This window comes from Schistocerca cancellata, chromosome 9 (genome assembly GCF_023864275.1).
Source record: "Schistocerca cancellata isolate TAMUIC-IGC-003103 chromosome 9, iqSchCanc2.1, whole genome shotgun sequence".
Lineage (NCBI taxonomy): Eukaryota > Metazoa > Arthropoda > Insecta > Orthoptera > Acrididae > Schistocerca > Schistocerca cancellata.
This window is the reverse complement of record NC_064634.1, coordinates 412,328,001-412,348,397: the sequence shown is the minus strand read 5'-3', so window position 1 is coordinate 412,348,397 and position 20,397 is coordinate 412,328,001. Positions and strand designations below refer to the sequence as shown.

General features: G+C 41.9%; 1 protein-coding gene across 1 annotated transcript in view; it reads right to left on the bottom strand.

Annotated features, from left to right (window-relative positions):
• LOC126101458 (translocation protein SEC63 homolog) overlaps nt 1-20,397 on the bottom strand; it is a 173,193-nt gene that overhangs the window by 27,955 nt on the left and 124,841 nt on the right. Inside the window, exons 14-15 of the mRNA XM_049912111.1 lie at nt 5,871-5,982; nt 5,381-5,506 (exon numbers count right to left, since the gene is read on the bottom strand). Coding sequence (XP_049768068.1) covers nt 5,381-5,506; nt 5,871-5,982 — 238 coding nt within the window. The remainder of the gene's footprint in view (nt 1-5,380; nt 5,507-5,870; nt 5,983-20,397) is intronic.

Here is a 20,397-nt window from a genome sequence, read left to right as displayed (position 1 = left end):
TCCTCTGTACCTGCTTCCTTTGATTCTTTTGAGGCTGAGCGGCAGACTGTAGCAATGTGTCCTTTTTTATTACATTTGCGACCAACGACCCAACGCTGAGGGCACTCTGACTGATCATGATGTATATAGCACGACGGTAACAGGGGCCGGCGCCCGGAACACTGTTTACGCGCTGTGCGGGAGCGGCCGTAACGGCCGGATTGTACCGCTCGCACGTCGTCCACCCCGGATGCAGTGAACGCGACCGCGCCGCCCTGAACTGCCGCGACGTCGCACCATGCTTCCAACTGTTGACCTGCGGCGTGAGAGACTTCATACGATTGAGCAATGGACAGGACTTCCTCAAGGGAAGGGTCTTCCAACTGCAGGGCCCGTTGCTGGACCTCCCTATCTGGGGCCGAATGAACAATGACATTGCGCACCATAACGTGGGCATACGACTCTCGCGACTGCTCCGTGACAAAATGACACTTGCAACTAAGACCGTGCAGGATAGGGGCCCATGCCTGGTAAGACTGATGGGGCTGTTTCTTGCATTGATAGAACTTGACCCTAGCCACCACAACATGCATGTGACGGCGATAATATGAAGACAGCAATGAACAAAATGCGTCAAAAGACAAGGACGAGGGTTCCTGCAATGTCGCCAGCTGCCGCAAAACTTGATACAGCGAGGGAGATATCCAAGACAAGAAAAGAGCACGACATACCTCTGCATCGGGAACATGAAATGCCTAGAAATGCTGCCGAAGGCGATGTTCATATGCGTCCCAATCCTCTGCCGTCTCGTCATATGGGGGAAAGGGAGCAGGGAACGGCGCTGGAGCAGACGGCGTGGAGAGCAACGCAGGAAGCACTTGTTTCATGGTGGCCATTAGCTCCGTCTGCTGCTCAACCAAAACCCGCACTAAATCCTCCATGCCGTGGATAAGCTGCGAAACCGGAACAATGACGCAACACGCGAAAGAACGACCGTACTCGTCGCCAATTGTGTAGTAACAGGATTCACGTTTCCATTGCACTTCATATAGTGTAGACCGGGAACCGTCTGATAGGTATGCCCGATGTGAACTCAGTGGGCACGGCCCGTGCTGCCCGGCTTGTTGTTGCGATGGCAGAGGTCGCAGCCGAATTCTCGCATGCCTTCTGGTGGTTACTGCAGTGTGACATCAGGGGGCACCTGGCTACCCACATGAAAGTGAAGCTGATCATGGTGCCTTGGGGATGTACTCCGTGCAGATGTCACAGAGATGCCATCCCCAGCATCTGGTGATGAAGCTGAAATCCAATTAGGGCGATGTTTCAAACCACGTGCCCAGACAGCTACACTTGAGCAGAAGAGGTGCAGCAGCTGCACGAGTTGATGTCCAGGTGGAGGGCACAGGAGGTGTTGCAGCGTCCTTGGCTGGTGCCCATGAAGTAGCTCTGCTGCACTCTTCTTGCCGAATGGCATAAAATGGTACAGGGAGAGAAACCGACCCCAAGAGTTGGCAACCTACTTTTTCAACTGAGTTCTGAACACCTGCCCTATGCACTCCGTCTCACCATTAGATGGTGGGTACAACAGCGGAGCGAGGATGTGATGGATACCATGGGAACCGCAAAATGCCACAAACTCTTGCGGTGAAAATTTGGACCATTATCGGACACTAACATCATGGGCAAGCCTTCAAGTGAAAAAAATTTTGGGTAAGGCTGTGATGATGGCAGCTGTGGATGTTGAAACATAACAGACAGCACACAAAAAATGAGGCTGTGTCAATGACCAACAGTAAGTAAGGGTTGAGAAAGGGGTCAATGAAAGCCACATGTTTACAATCCCATGCACGCGACGGTGTTGGAAAAGGAGATGATGATATCTGCGGAGCTGTATGGTGCATTGCACACTGTGAACAGCAAGTAACCAGGTGGGTAATGTCACCATCCAAGCTGGGCCAAAACACATGTCGATGAGCCAACACTTTTCTGTGATATACCCCAGTCATATGCATGCAATAAATGAAAAACCTCTGAACGAAGCACTGGGGGGATCACAGCCTGATGAGACAAGTGATCCATGGTCATCCACAAAAGGGAATATATGTTGAAAGATGTAATAATTACAGAGCGGTCTGATGCATGAGAAGGTGGCGAATTCGGCCAACTGTGTTGTACGAATGTTGTGATCTTCCGCAAAACATGATCCAAAGCTACAGACTTTGTTATCCGTGTGTTAGTTACAGGAAAACCACCAACCGTCTGTGTGGCAACATCAATGTGGAAACAAAGCAATTCCTCCTCACCAAATCCTGGATCTGGACCTGCCGGCAGCTAGAACAAAGCATCGGCATTTGTGTGTTGATTCATATGATTCATAGGGCAAAAATGAATCTCGTAGTTGTAATACAAAAGGAAAAGACCCCAATGTTGAATGTGATGTGTTGCTTTATCTGGCAACAATGCAGAAGAACTGAATGAGGAAACCAACGGTTTGTGATCGGTGACCAAGTGTTTTTGGTACTGTAGGGAAAAACATAGAGTTTCTTCACAGCATATACAATGCCGAAAGCTTCTTTTTCCACCTGAGAGTACTTAGTTTGAGCAGGAGTCAGCGTTTTCGAGGCATAAGCAATAGGCCGCTCGGTGTCATCAGGACATCTATGAGCCAGTACCACTCCCAACCAGTACTGTGAAGTGTCCATCGCAAGGATCAAGTTGAGGCCTACGTGGTACGTCACTAAGCAGGGTGCAAAGTGTAACGTGATCTTATGGGCGTAAAATGTGGTTTTACAAGTTGGTGACCATTGAAAGTGGGTCCCTTCACACAGCAACACATGTAATGGCTGCATGACTGTCGCTGCCCCAGGCAAAAATTTATGGTAGTACGCGACTTTGCCAAAAAAACCTGAAGTTCTTCGACTGACGTAGGGCTTGGAAAAGACACAATAGCAGAACCATACTGATGCAGGGGTTTGAGACCCTCACGAGACCCAAGATAAATGACAGGAGAGAGAGAGAGAGAGAGAGAGAGAGAGAGAGAGAGAGAGAGATTGAAAAATAGCTCCAAAATCCAACTGCAAGTACTGGTACAGCCCAAAAGCAGTACTGACATCTAACATATGACGTGACTCTGTATGTAAGGGGAAAATAGGCATCAGAACAAGTCAATTTTTGAGAAACATTGACCACTTGATAACTTTGCAAAGAGTTTGTCCAGGTGCGGTATTGGGTATGTATCCACTATCGAGTGTGCATTCACAGTAACTTCAAAATGACTGCACAGGTGTAACTGGTCCAATGGTTTCTTTACTAAACTAAAGGGACAGGCCATTCACTCGATGCAATAAGTCGAACAATGCCGGGTTCCATGAGGCAATCTAATTCACCTTTGACTTGTTCCCAAAGTGCCACTGGAACCAGATGGGCCCAAAAAAGATGAGGATGAACAAAAGGTTTGGTGGTAATGTGCACATGAAGTGACCAGACTACTGACTTGTAGGTCATTGGTGCAGAGAATTGGCCGAGAATAGGAATACTCGGTTTATTGTAACCTACTAACTTTCATGACACAGGGAGAAGTGGAGGGGAGCCCAAGACAATGTAATTTTGTGAGTTTAACAAGTTTACTGCAGCTCCTGTAACTACCTGCATGTCCAGAACTTTACAAAAAAAAACCATAACTTCAATGAAAAGCTTGTTTGGTGCAACGTCACTAACCGATACAATGTTTACATCCATATGCGCAGAATTTTTGTATTACAAATAAATAGAATCAATGTGACCTTTTTTGTTGCAATTACGACAGGCGGATCAGCATTTTGGGCAGGCTGTGTACTCATAGTTAATGGAACAATAAGCACAGAATGGAAGCATGAAATGCAAACACTGTTGTCTGCTAGCCTGTTTACTTTGTTCATGCGGCTGCTGCTGGGAGCGAGGGTGGGCACCGTGATGCTGTGAATGTGTGTGGACTGCCGCGGCTATACCTTCCGCCTGCTAACTATCTGAATATTGGTGTGGAGGAGAGAGTTGGATTGCTGATACCTCACACCATAACTCAATTTGGTAACAAATGACAGCATCTCTCATCATCTGATCAGCATATGGCACTTTAGGCACATCGGACGCAAAATGACAACAACTACTTAACCCATGGAGTTCGGCCACCCATGCTCGATTGGATTGATGTGGTTGCCTCCCACAGCAGTAAAACCCAACTCAGGATGAAATAACATGCATGCACTTACTGTAGTATTTTGAAAGAAGTTCACAAATTTGGTCAAATGTTAAAGAGTATGGATCCTGCAAAGGGATGAGTTGACATAGGACTTCACATATTCTTGGCAATATCGATGAAAAAAACAAGATACAACACAAAATAGCATCAGTAATCCCAAAAGCTTGAAATTGTTGTCACAGACTTTTCTTGTATGCATCTCATTCCTCAATGGACTCACTGTACGAAGAAAAGGGAGGTAGATAAACCACATGGGCTGTGGAGGGCAAAACAGTAGGTGACGCAGACTGAGGAGCATGCCAACTAGACAAAACAGAAGCAAATGGTTGAAGTGATTGAGCTTGATTGTCCAGTGCCTGTGATTGGTGAAGCAATACTGCAACAAATGTTTATTGCTGTTCAGCCAATCAATGTAAAATGTCCTCTGTAACACCACCAGTCATTGTGCGAATAAAAGGAGGACCAACCAGAGTAGAACTTTGTGCAGACAACAGGGTCACACTCATTGCCAACCTTGTTGCAATTACTTACAAGCACAACATGACCAGCAGACTGACACAACTTTATTCCATGATATTTAAGTAACATTCAGAAGGAACCAATTACGAACACAAAGAGCTGTAGCAATACACATGGAGAATTGGGTCTGAGCATAACTTGGTTAACCTCAAATAGACTGGGAGTCAAGGCAGGCTCGGACAGTGATATTAGGAACACTCTGACAATGACACAGCACTGTAGCATGTGCAGCCTTTTGATAGTACGCGCACGTGTCACTGCATCCCTCCTGCAGCAATGAATTCACAGCTACAGTGTTACAACTATTATCTGAGACCTCTCACATCCTATCACATTCCTTTTAATACACTACAATCCTTTTTACAGTTGTAGGGCATTTGTTCTTTTGCCATTCTAGTTTTTAAGTGAAAATGTTTACATGACAAACAAACAGAACAAATAAACTAAAATTAGTTTTTGCTTTATATTTATTATTTTTCATTCAGTCACTTTTAGGTCAAACAATCCGTAATGCATGATGTGTAATTAGTGCTGCTCATAGAAAATAAAATTATTATGCAGATGCTGTTTCTGAATACTTACATCTTAAACATTTATTTATCACATTAAAAATTATCCTGCAGCCTTAATTTCAAATGAACTGACCTCTGGGAAAAATGGGCAGTGCACACTATGAGACTGCTTACTTCTACCCTCCAAAACTTTTTCTCGTTTATGCAATCGAGCCTGGAATTTCTCCCACTCAGTGTCATCATCTTCCACAGAAGAACCCTGCAAAAAGAAGAGATTCAATATAAGAAACATTCATTTGAATGACATAAATGAAGGTGAACAGTATTGTGATGAAAGATGAAACATCGTTTTATGTTTCCCTGTTTTGTAAGTGTTACTGAATAACAACAGTAACCTAAGTTCTGAAGAAATAGTTTAGTGATACTCTCGGAAGGTACATCACAACACCAGCAAAAATTGTTGAACAACGGACTAAAAGGCAAGTTTGAATTCTATTGGCACATTTTTAGAGACAGAGTTTAGTTGTTTACCAGGTATTTTGCTATAAAAAATAGCTTGTTTCCCATGTCTCATTACAAAGTTATTTACTTGCTTTATTATTGCAATTATTTTTGTCACTGACAATATTGTGGATAGCTCCTACACAGAACTGTTCTATGTTGTGATGTACTGAACTATACATAACAGGTTGCAGCAGGTGTTTGCCACATGTTCCAATTTCTGGTAGTGTCTTGCTGTTGTCAGATTTCAAGCCTAAAGGCAAAGAGTAAAAAGGGCATTTAAGTGTGTTGTCAGCAGTAAATATTATGAAACAAAGAAAACTTTCTTTCTTTACAAAAATATAGCGTGTATTTGTTGTTTTTGTTGTTAATGTGCATTTGCACTGGTTGTCATATATTACAAGTGTTGTGTAGTACAGAGAAAAGCCAGACCCCACAAAAATACAATTTTATGTGGCATGCGCAAAACCTAAATTCAATGACAAAACAAAGTGGTTGCCGACAATACGCAAACAAAATGGATATAATGTGGGAATATTTGATGCAGTAATGGCATAATTTTCTTTGAACAGAAACAATTATCAAAATTGCTGGCACTTTCACCGTGATGATCCATGAGAAAGCTACCAATCAAATACACTTACTAAAGAATAAAAATATTGACAGATAAAAAAGGGACACACATACAACAGTTAGAATTAGGCAGAAATCAAAAAAAGGCCGGTGAAGCCTTGTACAAAGAGGTAAGATGTAAGGTTTACAATAATTAAGATGACACACTCTTGTAAAAGCATGTAGAGTATAGATACATTGCAAATACGAAATCATGTGAAAAAAGACTGGACTTTATGCACCCCACAAAGAACATGCAGCATCACTCAACCACTATATTTTCAGCTGTTGGTCTACAAGGGGCAGTTAAATTATTATTTCTTGACTAAGGAACATATAAATTACACACAGTTATGACTATATCACTTTTTCCCAAAACATAGCCATTTTCAATGCACTTTCTGTTCCTTGATGAAGTTCATCTTCTGTGCAAGAGGCTGACATGTTGAACAGTCTGGTCTTCTCCAGTCACACTCACTACAATTTTGACCAGTGTTAATTCCATCTTGACAATCAACCTTTTATCTGCCAACTCCAGACCTCAGTCTATTCAGGGATTTCCATGTCATCCATTCCTCATCACAGCCAGAAGGTAACATTTCAGGAATCCTTTTCCAGTCGGAGGGAAGGTAGGCTGTAGCCCTCCATAGTTGTAACCTAGCTTTTTAGCAGTTATTCTAAGTGCCACGTTCTACGGAAACTCCTCCTTGAATTCAATTGCTGTGGGTGCAGTTTGTGCTCTTACAGAGGGTGGGTACTTTCCTACCCCACTGTCTTACTTCCCTTATTCACAGCTATTTCTCTCTGAATAGGAGGTGGTGCTTTTACCACAAGGTGGTAAAGCCATTCGACTTGAGCAGTTTTCAAGCAGCCTGTTACGATTCTGCAGGAGTCATTGAGAGCTATGTCCTCTCGTTTGGCACATGCTGATTATACCAAACAAAACATGCATATTCTGTCACAGAATAGTATAGTGTCATTGCAGAAGTTCGTATTGTTTCAGATTGGCTACTCAACTGTGATCTGGCCTGTTTCTATAGAAGATTGAAAACTTTTGACCTGCGCGTTTAAAGGAAGTAAGTAAACTATTTATTATTTCAAAAGTAATCACCATAACTGTTAATGCACTTATTTAGTTGTGAGACAAGCTGGTCAATACCTTCAAGAAAAATCATTTCAGTTGCCTACAGAAGTATTGTAACCAGGCATGCACCGCTACATCCGAAGCAAATCAATGGGCATGATTTTCTTTTTTTTCCAGGGCTCAAAAAAATATTGAAATTACATGGGAAAGATCAGGACTGTAAGGAGAATATGCACGGATTTTGAAGCAAAACATCTGCAGTGTAGTTGAAACTTCTTTGGCAACATGCAAGCAATCATTATCCTGCAACAGAACGATGCTCTCCATCAACGTTGCTTGGAATTTGCTGCTGATAGCATGCTTCAATGTTTGCAAAGTGTCGATGTAACACTGTGAATTAGTTGTGGCACCGTGTTCCTAAAGGTCAATGAGCAGTGGGGCCCTTGCAGACAAAGAAAAAGGTCATCACAACTTTTTTTGTATGCTTGCTGTTTCGACTACATTGCAAAAGTTTGCTAGGAAGCCCTTACACATGCTCCACAAAGTCCCAACATCTGCCCCTGTGATTTACATATATTTGGAGTCCGGGAGGAAAGTAATTCGTGGCCGTCAATTTGCTTTCGGCAATAAGGTGCATGCCTGGCCACTGTCCTGGTTTTGTAGGAACCGTAAACCTTTTTTCCGTGAAGGCACTAACTGTCTTGTCTCACAAGGGATAAATGTATTAACAGTTATGGGGACTACCTTAGAAATAATAAACAGTTTACTTTTCTGATCTGTCTAGTTTTAGTTTGACTTCCCCTTGTAAAAACATTTAAAGAGAAAAAGGTGTAGCTACAATAATGTGATGAGGTGGGTGACAAGAAAGCAAGAAAGAAAGAAAGAAAGAAAACAATGAGATATTCTGTAGATTATATTAGATTAATTCTTGTTCCATAGATCATGAATATGACACTTCATAGTGATGTGGAACGTGTCAGGTTAATAAAAGATGTCTGTACAAGATACTACATTACACAAAATATTGCATGACACTAATGTTTAAGTTTTTTTTTTCTTTCCCCCTTAATTTATATCTAAAAATTCAGCCAGTGAGTAGAAGGAGTTGTCATCTAGAAATTCTTTTAATTTATTTTTAAATGTCAGTTGGCTATCTGTCAGGCTTTTGATGCTGTTTGGTAGGTGACCAAAGACTTTTGTGGCAGCACAATTTACCCCTTTCTGTACCAAAGTCAGATTTAACCCTGCATAGTGAAGATCATCCTTTCTCCTGGTGTTATAGCTATGCACACTGCTATTACTTTTGAACTGGGTTGGATTATTAACAACAAATTTCGTAAGTGAATATATATACTGTGAGGTTACTGTGAGGATCCCTAGATCCTTAAATAGATGTCTGCAGGATGACCGTGGGTGGGCTCCAGCAGTTATTCTGATTACATGTTTTTGAGCAATGAATACTTTTCTACTCAATGATGAATTACCCCACAATATGATGCCATACAAAAGCAGTGAATGAAAGTAGGCATAGTAAGCTAATTTACTGAGACTTTATTGTCACAAAGTGAAGCATTTTGTCAACGAGACTCAAGATGTAAGAAGATACAATTAAAAAGCAATATGAGCAATACATTTTGCTGCAAATATACGTTTAATAAATGTGTGTGCTGGCAGTGTTGGCATCTGCATTAGTGTGCACAAAATAAGTGTCTTTTGATACATGAAGTTAAGCAGAAGCCACTAGAATGAAACTTTGCTAAGGAAAATGAAAAATTTGTTTAAAATTCAGGGAGAATGGAGGATATACAGCTTGCAACCGAAGGTTTGTGTATATTGAGAAGAAAAGATATAGAGCCTGTGAGATGGCAGAAAGAAAGATTTTCAGTCATGTATGAAATGATGCGGCAAAAAGACTGAGGCAATGAAGAAGTGAGGAAATGGACTGTTCAAATTTTCATAATTATTTTGTGGCAACACTACTCCCCCCCCCCCTCTCTCACACAGACACACACACACACACACACACACACACACACACACACACACACACACAGAGAGAGAGAGAGAGAGAGAGAAATTGTGTTATGTTGCAGCATGACACTGGGTTTTAGACCTAACTCCATTTGATTTGATCTTCAAGCTATTCACTGCATACCTACAGAAATTAAGAAAATGTAGGATAAATTTTTATTGGGTAATTCTGTGTATCTAAGTGATCTTTTGCATTACTGACAGCTGGACTTATGGACGGAAAGCTGTGCAGAAACCAAAGCACTGGGAGCCAATATGGCCAACTTTATGGCACTTCTCATTGGAGAAGCATTTACGGTGAGGTCTCTGGTTGACATACCAGATACAGTTTCAGTTCCTGGTCTCAGAGCTTATAGAACACTGATAATTCCACTGAATTCTTATATTTATAGCTTTTCTGCAAGGATACATCTTTGCTACAAGAATAGGACCATCTACTTTCCTAAACGGGGGAGAAAACACAACAGAGTGCATAAAGAGTTTTGGTTGGTTGTTTGGGGAAGGAGACCAGACAGCGTGGTCATCGGTCTCATCGGATTAGGGAAGGATGGGGAAGGAAGTCGGCCGTGCCCTTACAGAGGAACCATCCCAGCATTTGCCTGGAGCATAAGGAGTTTTATGGACAATGATTTATTGGCATTTGTGACTGACAAAGGAGGAGGGGGGAACAAAAATGTGGAGGAGGAGAAGACTGAATGTGCAAATAGAGGACTGCTGAATGCGAAATGGCCAAAACTAGACGATGTTGTACTGAAATGAATTCAAGGACACTGTCAAAATGTCACTGGAATTAATACAAAAATGATTCAAATACACACTCGCAAGCTAGCATTACAGTGCAACTTAACAGCTTTAAGGGTGGAGTTGGTTGGTGCTCTACATTTATGAAGCGTCATGGACTTAGCATGCGAACCAAAATCAAAATATCTCAGAAACATCCTTAAGAGTATGAAGAGAAAATATTATCTTCCCATCACCATCTTCTACATCTACCTGTGCACCTGTACTCTGCAAGCCACCTTGAGGTGCGTAGCAGAGGGTATGTCCCATTGTGCCAGTTATTTGGGTTTCTTCTTGCTCCATTCACATATGGAGCGTGGGAAGAATAATTGTTCGAATGCCTATGTGCATGCAGCAATTATTCTAATTTTATCCTCAAGATTCCAGTTTGAGCGATACGTAGGGGGTTGTAGTATATCCTTTGCTGGGTCTTGAAACTTTGTTAATAGGGCTTTCTTGGTGTAGTTTTTTGTCTGTCTTCAAGAATCTTCCATTTCAGTATCTTGAGATCTCTGTGACACTCTCCAACGGATTAAACAAACCTATGACCATTCGTGCTGCCCTTCTCTGTATATGTTCAATATCCCCTGTTAATCCTATTTGGTATGGGTCCCACACACTTGAGCAATATTCTAGGATGGGTTGCACGATTGATTTGTGAGCAATCTCTTTTGTAGACCTACTGCACTTCCCCAGTATTATACCAATAAACCAAAGTCTACCAACTGCTTTACCCACGACTGAACCTGTTTGATCATTCCATTTCATATCCCTGCAGAGTGTTACACCCAGCTATTTGTATGAATTGGCTGATTTCAACAGAGACTCATTGATATTAAAGTCATAGGATACTATTTTCTTCATTTTGTGAAGTGCAAAATTTTACACTTTTGAACACTTAGAGCAAGTTGCCAATCTCTGTACCACGTTGAAATCTTACCAAGATCTGACTGAATATTTATGCACCTTCTCTCAAATGGTACTTCATTACAGATAATCGTATCATCTGTAAAAACTCAATTTTACTATTAATAATGTCTGCAAGGTCATTAATATACAACACGAACAGCAAGGGTCCACACACATTCCCCTGGGGCACACCCGAAGTTACTTCTACATCTGATGGTGACTCTCAATTCAAGATAACATGCTGTGTCCTTCCTACCAAAAAGTCCTCAATCCAGTCACAAATTTCACTTAATACCCCATATGATCATACTTTTTACAATAAGAATAGGTGCAGTACTGAGTCAAATGCTTTTTGGAAATGAAGAAACATTGCACCTACCTGACTGCCTCGATCTAAAGCTTTAGTGTGTCATGTGAGTAAAGGGCGAGTTGGGTTTCACATGATCGATGTTTTTGAAATCCATGCTGGTTGGCATTGAGGAGGTCATTCTGTTCAAGATACCTCATTATGTTTGAGTCCAGAATATGTTCTAAGATTCTACAACAAATTAATGTCAAGGATACTGGACAGTAGTTTTGTGGATCACTTATACTACCCTTCTCGTATGGGTTGTGACCTGTGCCTTTTTTCAAGTAATAGGCACAGTTTTTTGTTCGAGAGATCTACTACATATTATAGCGAGAAGAGTGGCTAACTCAGCCACAAATTCAGTATAGAATCTGACAGGGATTCCATCGGACCATGAAGTATTGTTCAATTTTAACCATTTGAGCTGTTTCTCAACACTACCGACACTCATACTTATTTCAGTCATCTTTTCAGTGGTACGAGGATTAAATTGGGGCAATTGTCCTGGGTCTTCCTTTGTAAAGGAACATTTGAAAATGAAATTAAGTATTTCCGTTTTTGCTTTGCTACCCTCAATTTCAGTTCCTGCCTCACATTCGCCAGGGACTGGAAACTAACTTTGGTGCCACTAACAGCCTTTACATACAACCAGAATTTCTTTGGATTTTGTGAAAATATATCATCCAATAGTAAAAGAAAAGCATAGTGGAACTAGGCCAAACAGCGAATGTGGATGAAACTTCTCTGACATTTGATGTGTTGAGTAACAGAACTGCTGCCAAGAAAGCTGCTAAAACTGTAGCTACGAAAACAAGAGGAGGAAAAAAAAAATGCACGACACTGTTGTCCTTCCATGTTGCGCTGGTGGTACTAAATTTAATCCAATCATTTTCAAATACAAAACAATTCCAAAACCTTCTGAAATACTGCCAGGTGGTGGGTTCACGTACATAACAAGGGCTGGATGGATGAGACTGGTATGAAATTATGGATAACAAGGGCTGGATGGATGAGACTGGTATGAAATTATGGATTAACAGACTGTGCGAAAGAAGGAAAGATGTTTCACTGAAGAAGAGTTCTCTTCTTGTGATAGATCAGTTTAATAGTCATTTGAAAAAATTCTGTGGCAAAGAAATTGTGACAGGGAAATACACAGCTTACTGTTATTCCAAGAGGACTTACTTCACAATTACAGCCTCTTGATGTCTCAATAAATAAACCATTTAAAATGTATATAATAGAGCAATGGAACCAATGGATGGTGGATGAACCCCAACATGAATTCATGCCAAAGGGAGCTTTAAAATGATCTACAATCAAAAAATGTGTCAATGGCTAAAACAAGAGTTCAGATGTCGATTTTCAAGGATTTTAAACGTCATTTCGGTTTTATATTGTAAGAATTTTTTTAAAATCTGGCTTTGCAATCTAATAATAAAAATAGTAAAAATATTATTTAAAAAACTGTTTAAACGTTAAGGTGTGTCTTATAGTTTGTAGTTTGTAAAATACGGTAAGTCTCTAACATGCTAGCACTTCATATTGGTGTTGTCTTGACAATAGTATTTAAGATGCTAATGGCTGTATAATTACAATTATTCCCCTGTTAGTGCTCAGATTTTTTAGTGAGATTTTCTGGGACATCACTTATGAGGGGCATTCAATAAGAAATGCAACACTTTTTTTCCTCAGCCAATTTGAGTTGAAAAAATCCGGAATTTGTTGTGGGACACCATGGAATATTATCATTTATTCCCATTCAGTCCCTATAGTTTCATGATGTTCTGATATATGTTGCCTCTAAGCATAGAATTCAAAATGATGTTTGTAACAGAAATGTGTTCCAAGCAGAGATCTGTCATTGAGTTTCTTTTGGTGGAAAACCAGAGCATCACAGATATTCAGAGGTGTTGCAGCATGACTACAGAGACCTAGCAGTGAACAAAAGCATGGTGAGTCATTGGGTTTGCCATCTGTCATCATCGCAAGAAGGACATGCCAACCCCCCCCCCCCCCCCCCCATGTGATGGCTGGTAGCATACAGCTGTGACTCCCCTGTGCAAAAATGCAAACAACCTTCTCCTTCTCCATGACAACACAAGGTCTCTCACAAATCTGCACAGCTGAGAGCAGCCCACAAAATTACATTGGACTTTTCTTTCCACAGCCTGGATTTCGCACCTTCTGACTTCCATCCTTTTGGTCCAACGAAGGATGCACTCTGTGGAAAGTGGTACCTGGATGATGAGGAGGTTATTGATGCAGCAATACAATGGCTCGGGCATCGATCAGTAGAGGGGTACCATGTGGGCATACAGTCCCTCCCAGTAAGATGACCTAAGGCCACTGCACTGAATGGAGATTATACTGAAAATTAGAGTTTTGTAGCTAAGAGAGTGGGGAATAACATGGTGCACTGGAATTCTCTATAAAAGCAAATTCATGCCAGCTGGAAAGAAAACCAACCTTCCCTTCTTTTTTTTTTAAGTGTATCATTACTTACTTAACGCCCCTCATATAATAGTTTGCCTAATTCATGGAGGCAAAGGAAAAAGACTACTACTGTTATTAGTCATACAATGAGATACATTGCCAAATGAGGACATGGTGTCATGGAAATGTATGCATATGTGCATGAGTTTCAAGAACTGTTTCTATGAGAGTACTGGGCACAAGAAATACAGAAAGAACTGAAAGTGGATTTCTGGAGTAGGGTGAGGAAACCACCTCAGTGAGGCTAAATGAAAACCTCGAGGTAAGGATTATGGTTTGGGGATGTCATACAATTTCACAAAGACGCCCCAGAGATGGAAGGTGACAGAAGGCCACTGTGGTGGTGTGGGGAGGACATCAGGAAGAAGTTACCTCATTCTAGGGTGAGGGCTTGACATGAGAAAGACATATGTCTGGCAGAGCACTGTATTGAGGTATTCACAGCCTGGGTGGTAGTGGGACAAGGGAATGTTTCTGAGTTTTTTGGCAGTGAGAGCTGTATTAGTGAGGCAGCGAGAGGAAGACATTGCACGGGAGATTTATCTGAGAATAGCTGTCGCAGCTTCCATGTTAGATACACCACAAGAAACACATCTGTTCTAGTGCTGAATCTCTCAGCACCTTTGCCAACAACAGGCTTTCATCTTCAACAACTACTGCACAGACTCTAATCTCAAATAAATGTCCCATGCAATGTCTTCCTCTCGCTGCCTCACTAATACAGCCCCCCCCCCCCCCCCACTCCAGATTTGTTTGCAGGTCTGGCCCTCAAAAGTGAGTTTCAACAGGGTGACAATACATGAGGATATAGGGAGACTTTCAGATGGCTACTGGGAGTAAGATATCTCTCAGGCTAAGGGACTGTGTGTATGTTTGATGTTTCTGTACAGCAAAGTTGGACTAATAGTGACAAGGATGGTTCTGGGAGGGAGAGAAGTGGGAACTGATTTGAGACGTTGGTGTCTCTTATGTATATTGGGAGACTATAAGAAGGGCTGGTTGGTTGGTTTGGGGAAGGAGACCAGACAGCGTGGTCATCGGTCTCATCGGATTAGGGAAGGATTGGGAAGGAAGTCGGCCGTGCCCTTTCAGAGGAACCATCCCGGCATTTGCCTGGAGTGATTTAGGGAAATCACGGAAAACCCAAATCAGGATGGCCGGACGCGGGATTGAACCGTCGATCTCCCGAATGCGAGTCCAGTGTCTAACCACTGCGCCACCCCGCTCGGTATAAGAAGGGCTGGTAGTAGCACGGCTGTGATATGTTCGGTGGGGGCCTTTGAAGCCAGCTCCTATGGGTTAGGCAAGATACTTGTTTCTGTGTATTTTGGGAAGTAGGTAGAAGACTGGGATGGATGCTCACAAGGGGTAAGGAGTTCTATGGAGAAACTAGTGAGTCCTGGTGAGGAACCTGGTATTAAGGATTTTCTCCATCTCAGTCAGGACTGAAGGAATGAGGCCATTAGAAACCAGTTTGTACGTCAAGATGTCCTTGAGCTATGACCCTCTGCCACATACTCCTAATGGTTAAACACTACAGTAATGAAGCTTTTGCATGCAGGGGCAACTATGATTCCTTTACAAGTGTAAGTAACTAGTTTCAGTTAAAAGTCTTCCAAAATCATCAGAAAAGACCCCTTCTTAGAGTAGGGAGGACAGAAAGAAACCAAGTTTTAAGAGAGGTTAGGATTGAGATGAACCTTTAGTTTGGGGGGGGGGGGGGGGGGGGGGGAGAACATAATTCTACAATGTCTACAACTTTGCATCTGCCATTTTTTAAAGTTCGAGACTTTAGTGTGAAAAACTTACAAAAAATTTACTATTCAAAGTATTGGCGATCATTGGCCACTGCTTTCTCCTAACTTTAGGGCACATACAAATGCCTCAGTGTATAAACTCGGCGTTGTTTGAGGGGAACCATGAATCACTCCAATTTTGCACTTGTTCATATGACCGCAAGTGTTAGTCAGCTAGGTCGTGTGTCACAGATTGAGAAAGGTGGCAGTCAGAGGGAGGAATATCTAGAGAATACAGCGGGTGGGGTAGAACTTCCCAGTTCAACGCTTTCAAGTATGTGTTGACGGGATTTTTTACATGGAGTTATGGACTGTCATGATGCGAAATCTTTTTTTCATGTCTATCACTGTAGTGTGGCCATTTGTCTTTCAGTGCTTGGCTCAAACATATCAACTGCTTTCGATAATGATCTCCTGTGATTGTCTCCATGGGTTGCAGTAGCGTAGAAAGCTTTCTCTCTTTCACAAACATGCCGGTCTTCAATATCAAAATTACCATTCTTGAAGCATGGAGACCAGTTTTTGTGAAGTTCTGTCACTAACAGGCAGCTCATCATAGGTCTTACCCAGCTTTTAATGAGCCTCAGCCGCAGATTTCTTCATATCAAAGCAGAAAATTAAAACCTCCCGCAGATGACGAGAACTGGGCTCGTAAGTTGACATATTCAGTCGAGAATAACTTTATGATGCAATCAAAAATCGACTGATATTTTGATAGAGTTTTGTTCTCAAATGCTTAAGCTTACTTATGACGAATGACTTGCACCACTACTTTCCACTACTGTAGTCTATTGCAAAACGGCGGAAGCAAAGTTGTAGACCTTACAGCTTATTAATCATCATAAACAGCTAGCTGTTGGTTAAGAATTTTCAACGATCAGCAGAAATTTCAACTTACCCAGTTTTAACTCAGTCAATGTGAAATGTCAGCTATCTTTATAGCATTAAAAGATTCGAGGACTGAGAAATGAAATTAATCAATTAATTATCTGCAGAGATGAATTAGAGTCCTCAAACCCAGCTGACATAATCTGCCTATATGAACATCATGTGACCACTGGTATAGAACTTTTAAGTGTTACAAGATTTAGGTTATCATCTCACTTTTGTATAGCATAAACGGAGAAAGGAATAGTTGTCACATTCATCAGTAACTGCCATAAATTTAAGAACATAGACATTCATAAATTTTGCCTAGAACAGCATATGGAAGTACGTGCAACAAAAGTAGAATTTCATAAAAAAATCCTTCATAATATTAAGTGCATATCGAGTACCTGCAGGTAACTTTAATCTGTTCATAAACCACCTTGAAGCTGCACTGGCCCATTTAAATACCAAAACAAATAAATAGTGGTTGCTAGTGACTTTAACGTAGATTTCCTTAAAGATTCTACCAATAAGAACTTATTTGAGTTAGTAACACTATCATTCAACTGAATTCCCAATGTAAAGTTCCCAGCTAGGGTAGCCAATTGCTCACAAACAGCCATTGATAATACCTTTATAGCAAAGTTCAATGAACAAAATTATATTACAAAAGCCAATACTCAATGGCCTCTCAGACCATGACATGCAGTTCCTTCTGTTAAATGTTAACACTGAACAGGATATAAAATCTGTTAAATATGAACTCAAGAGAGTAATCAATGAGCCAAAAATTGATTTTTTTAGGACACTCCTCAGAGATATTCACTGGAGAGAAGTTTACAGTGCTCATGGCATGAATGAAAAATACACTTTTGCTAATAAGGTGCTTACCTTATTTGAACAATGTTTTCCCCCAAAACTAACCGAGGTTAGAGCAACGCCTACAAAGAAGCCATGGCTTACTCAAGAAATATAGGTATCTTGTAAAACAAAAAGAAAACTGTATCTGTCAATCCGAAAAAGTTCTGATGTTGATGCTATAGCACATTACAAGAAATATTTCAAAATATTAAAGACTGTAATATGAATATCAAAGCAAATATATTACAAGGAAAAGAGAGTCATATCAGATAACAAATTAAAGACAATACGGGATATAGTGAAGGAGGAGACCAGTAGAATCAGATGTGAAGAGGGGCAAATAGCATTAAGAGTAAATGATACACTCCTGGAAATTGAAATAAGAACACCGTGAATTCATTGTCCCAGGAAGGGGAAACTTTATTGACACATTCCTGGGGTCAGATACATCACATGATCACACTGACAGAACCACAGGCACATAGACACAGGCAACAGAGCATGCACAATGTCGGCACTAGTACACCTTTCGCAGCAATGCAGGCTGCTATTCTCCCATGGAGACGATCGTAGAGATGCTGGATGTAGTCCTGTGGAACGGCTTGCCATGCCATTTCCACCTGGCGCCTCAGTTGGACCAGCGTTCGTGCTGGACGTGCAGACCGCGTGAGACGACGCTTCATCCAGTCCCAAACATGCTCAATGGGGGACAGATCCGGAGATCTTGCTGGCCAGGGTAGTTGACTTACACCTTCTAGAGCACGTTGGGTGGCACGGGATACATGCGGACGTGCATTTTCCTGTTGGAACAGCAAGTTCCCTTGCCGGTCTAGGAATGGTAGAACGATGGGTTCGATGACGGTTTGGATGTACCGTGCACTATTCAGTGTCCCCTCGACGATCACCAGTGGTGTACGGCCAGTGTAGGAGATCGCTCCCCACACCATGATGCCGGGTGTTGGCCCTGTGTGCCTCGGTCGTATGCAGTCCTGATTGTGGCGCTCACCTGCACGGCGCCAAACACGCATACGACCATCATTGGCACCAAGGCAGAAGCGACTCTCATCGTTGAAGACGACACGTCTCCATTCGTCCCTCCATTCACGCCTGTCGCGACACCACTGGAGGCGGGCTGCACGATGTTGGGGCGTGAGCGGAAGACGGCCTAACGGTGTGCGGGACCGTAGCCCAGCTTCATGGAGACGGTTGCGAATGGTCCTCGCCGATACCCCAAGAGCAACAGTGTCCCTTTGCTGGGAAGTGGCGGTGCGGTCCCCTATGGCACTGCGTAGGATCCTACGGTCTTGGCGTGCATCCGTGCGTCGCTGCAGTCCGGTCCCAGGTCGACGGGCACGTGCACCTTCCGCGACCACTGGCGACAACATCGATGTACTGTGGAGACCTCACGCCCCACGTGTTGAGCAATTCGGCGGTACGTCCACCCGGACTCCCGCATGCCCACTATACGCCCTCGCTCAAAGTCCGTCAACTGCACATACGGTTCACGTCCACGCTGTCGCGGCATGCTACCAGTGTTAAAGACTGCGATGGAGCTCCGTATGTCACGGCAAACTGGCTGACACTGACGGCGGCGGTGCACAAATGCTGCGCAGCTAGCGCCATTCGACGGCCAACACCGCGGTTCCTGGTGTGTCCGCTGTGCCGTGCGTGTGATCATTGGCTTGTACAGCCCTCTCGCAGTGGTCTGGAGCAAGTATGGTGGGTCTGACACACCGGTGTCAATGTGTTCTTTTTTCCATTACCAGGAGTGTATATTGGTGACAGATGTGTATAGTGTTGCAGAACTTTTTAACAAACATTTTATAACTGTTACTGAGAAGATGGGGTTGTCAGGTTCTGTAGATGCTGCCATGGGATACCTCAGACCAGACATTTCAAGTAATTTCCATAATATGAATTTGATTCTCACTGCTGCAGCAGAAGTAATGTCCATCATAAAATCTTTAAACTCAAAAACATCTAGTGGGTATGATGAATATCAACAAAGTTAATTAAAGAATGTATACTGAGATAAGTAACATATTACGCTATCTGTGTAACCAGTCGTTTATCAGTGGAACATTTACTGAATGGTTGAAATATACTGAAGTTAAGCAACTGTTTCAAGAAGGGAGATAAAGAAACAGTGTCAAATTTCTGTCCAATTTCACTTTTGCGCATTCTCAAAATTTTAGAAAAGGTAATGTACAATCGGTTTTATAACCATCTTATCACAAATAACATGCTGTCAAAGTCGCAGTTCAGATTTATAAATGGTTCTGATATTCGAGAAGGCTATCTACACTTACAGTGAAAATGTACTTAATTCATTAGGCAAAAAATTGCAGGCAAATGGTACATTTTGTGATCTGTCAAAGGCATTTGATTGTGTAAATCACAATATCCTTTTAAGTAAATCAGATATTGTGGTGTAACATGAAATGCTGCAAAATGGTTCAAATCTTATATCTCTGGAAGGAAACAAAGGGTGTCATTAAGAAAGAGACATGTATTAAGCTATCAAGCATCATCCAACTGGGAGCTAATTACATGTGGGGTCCCACAAGGTTCATCTTAGGGCTCTTAATTTTTCTTGTGTATATCAATGACCTTTCATCAGTAACATTACCAGATGCCAAGTTTGTTTTGTTTACTGATGACACAAACATTGCAATACATAGCAAATCAAGTGCAGTCTTAGAAAGATCGGCTAATAAAATATTTGTGGACATTAATCACTGGTTCTTAGCCAATTCTTTGTCACTAAACATTGCAAAAATACACTACATGCCAGTTCAGAACTTGTAAGGGGTATCCCATGAGTATATGCCTAACATATGATGACAAGCAGATAGAAGAAG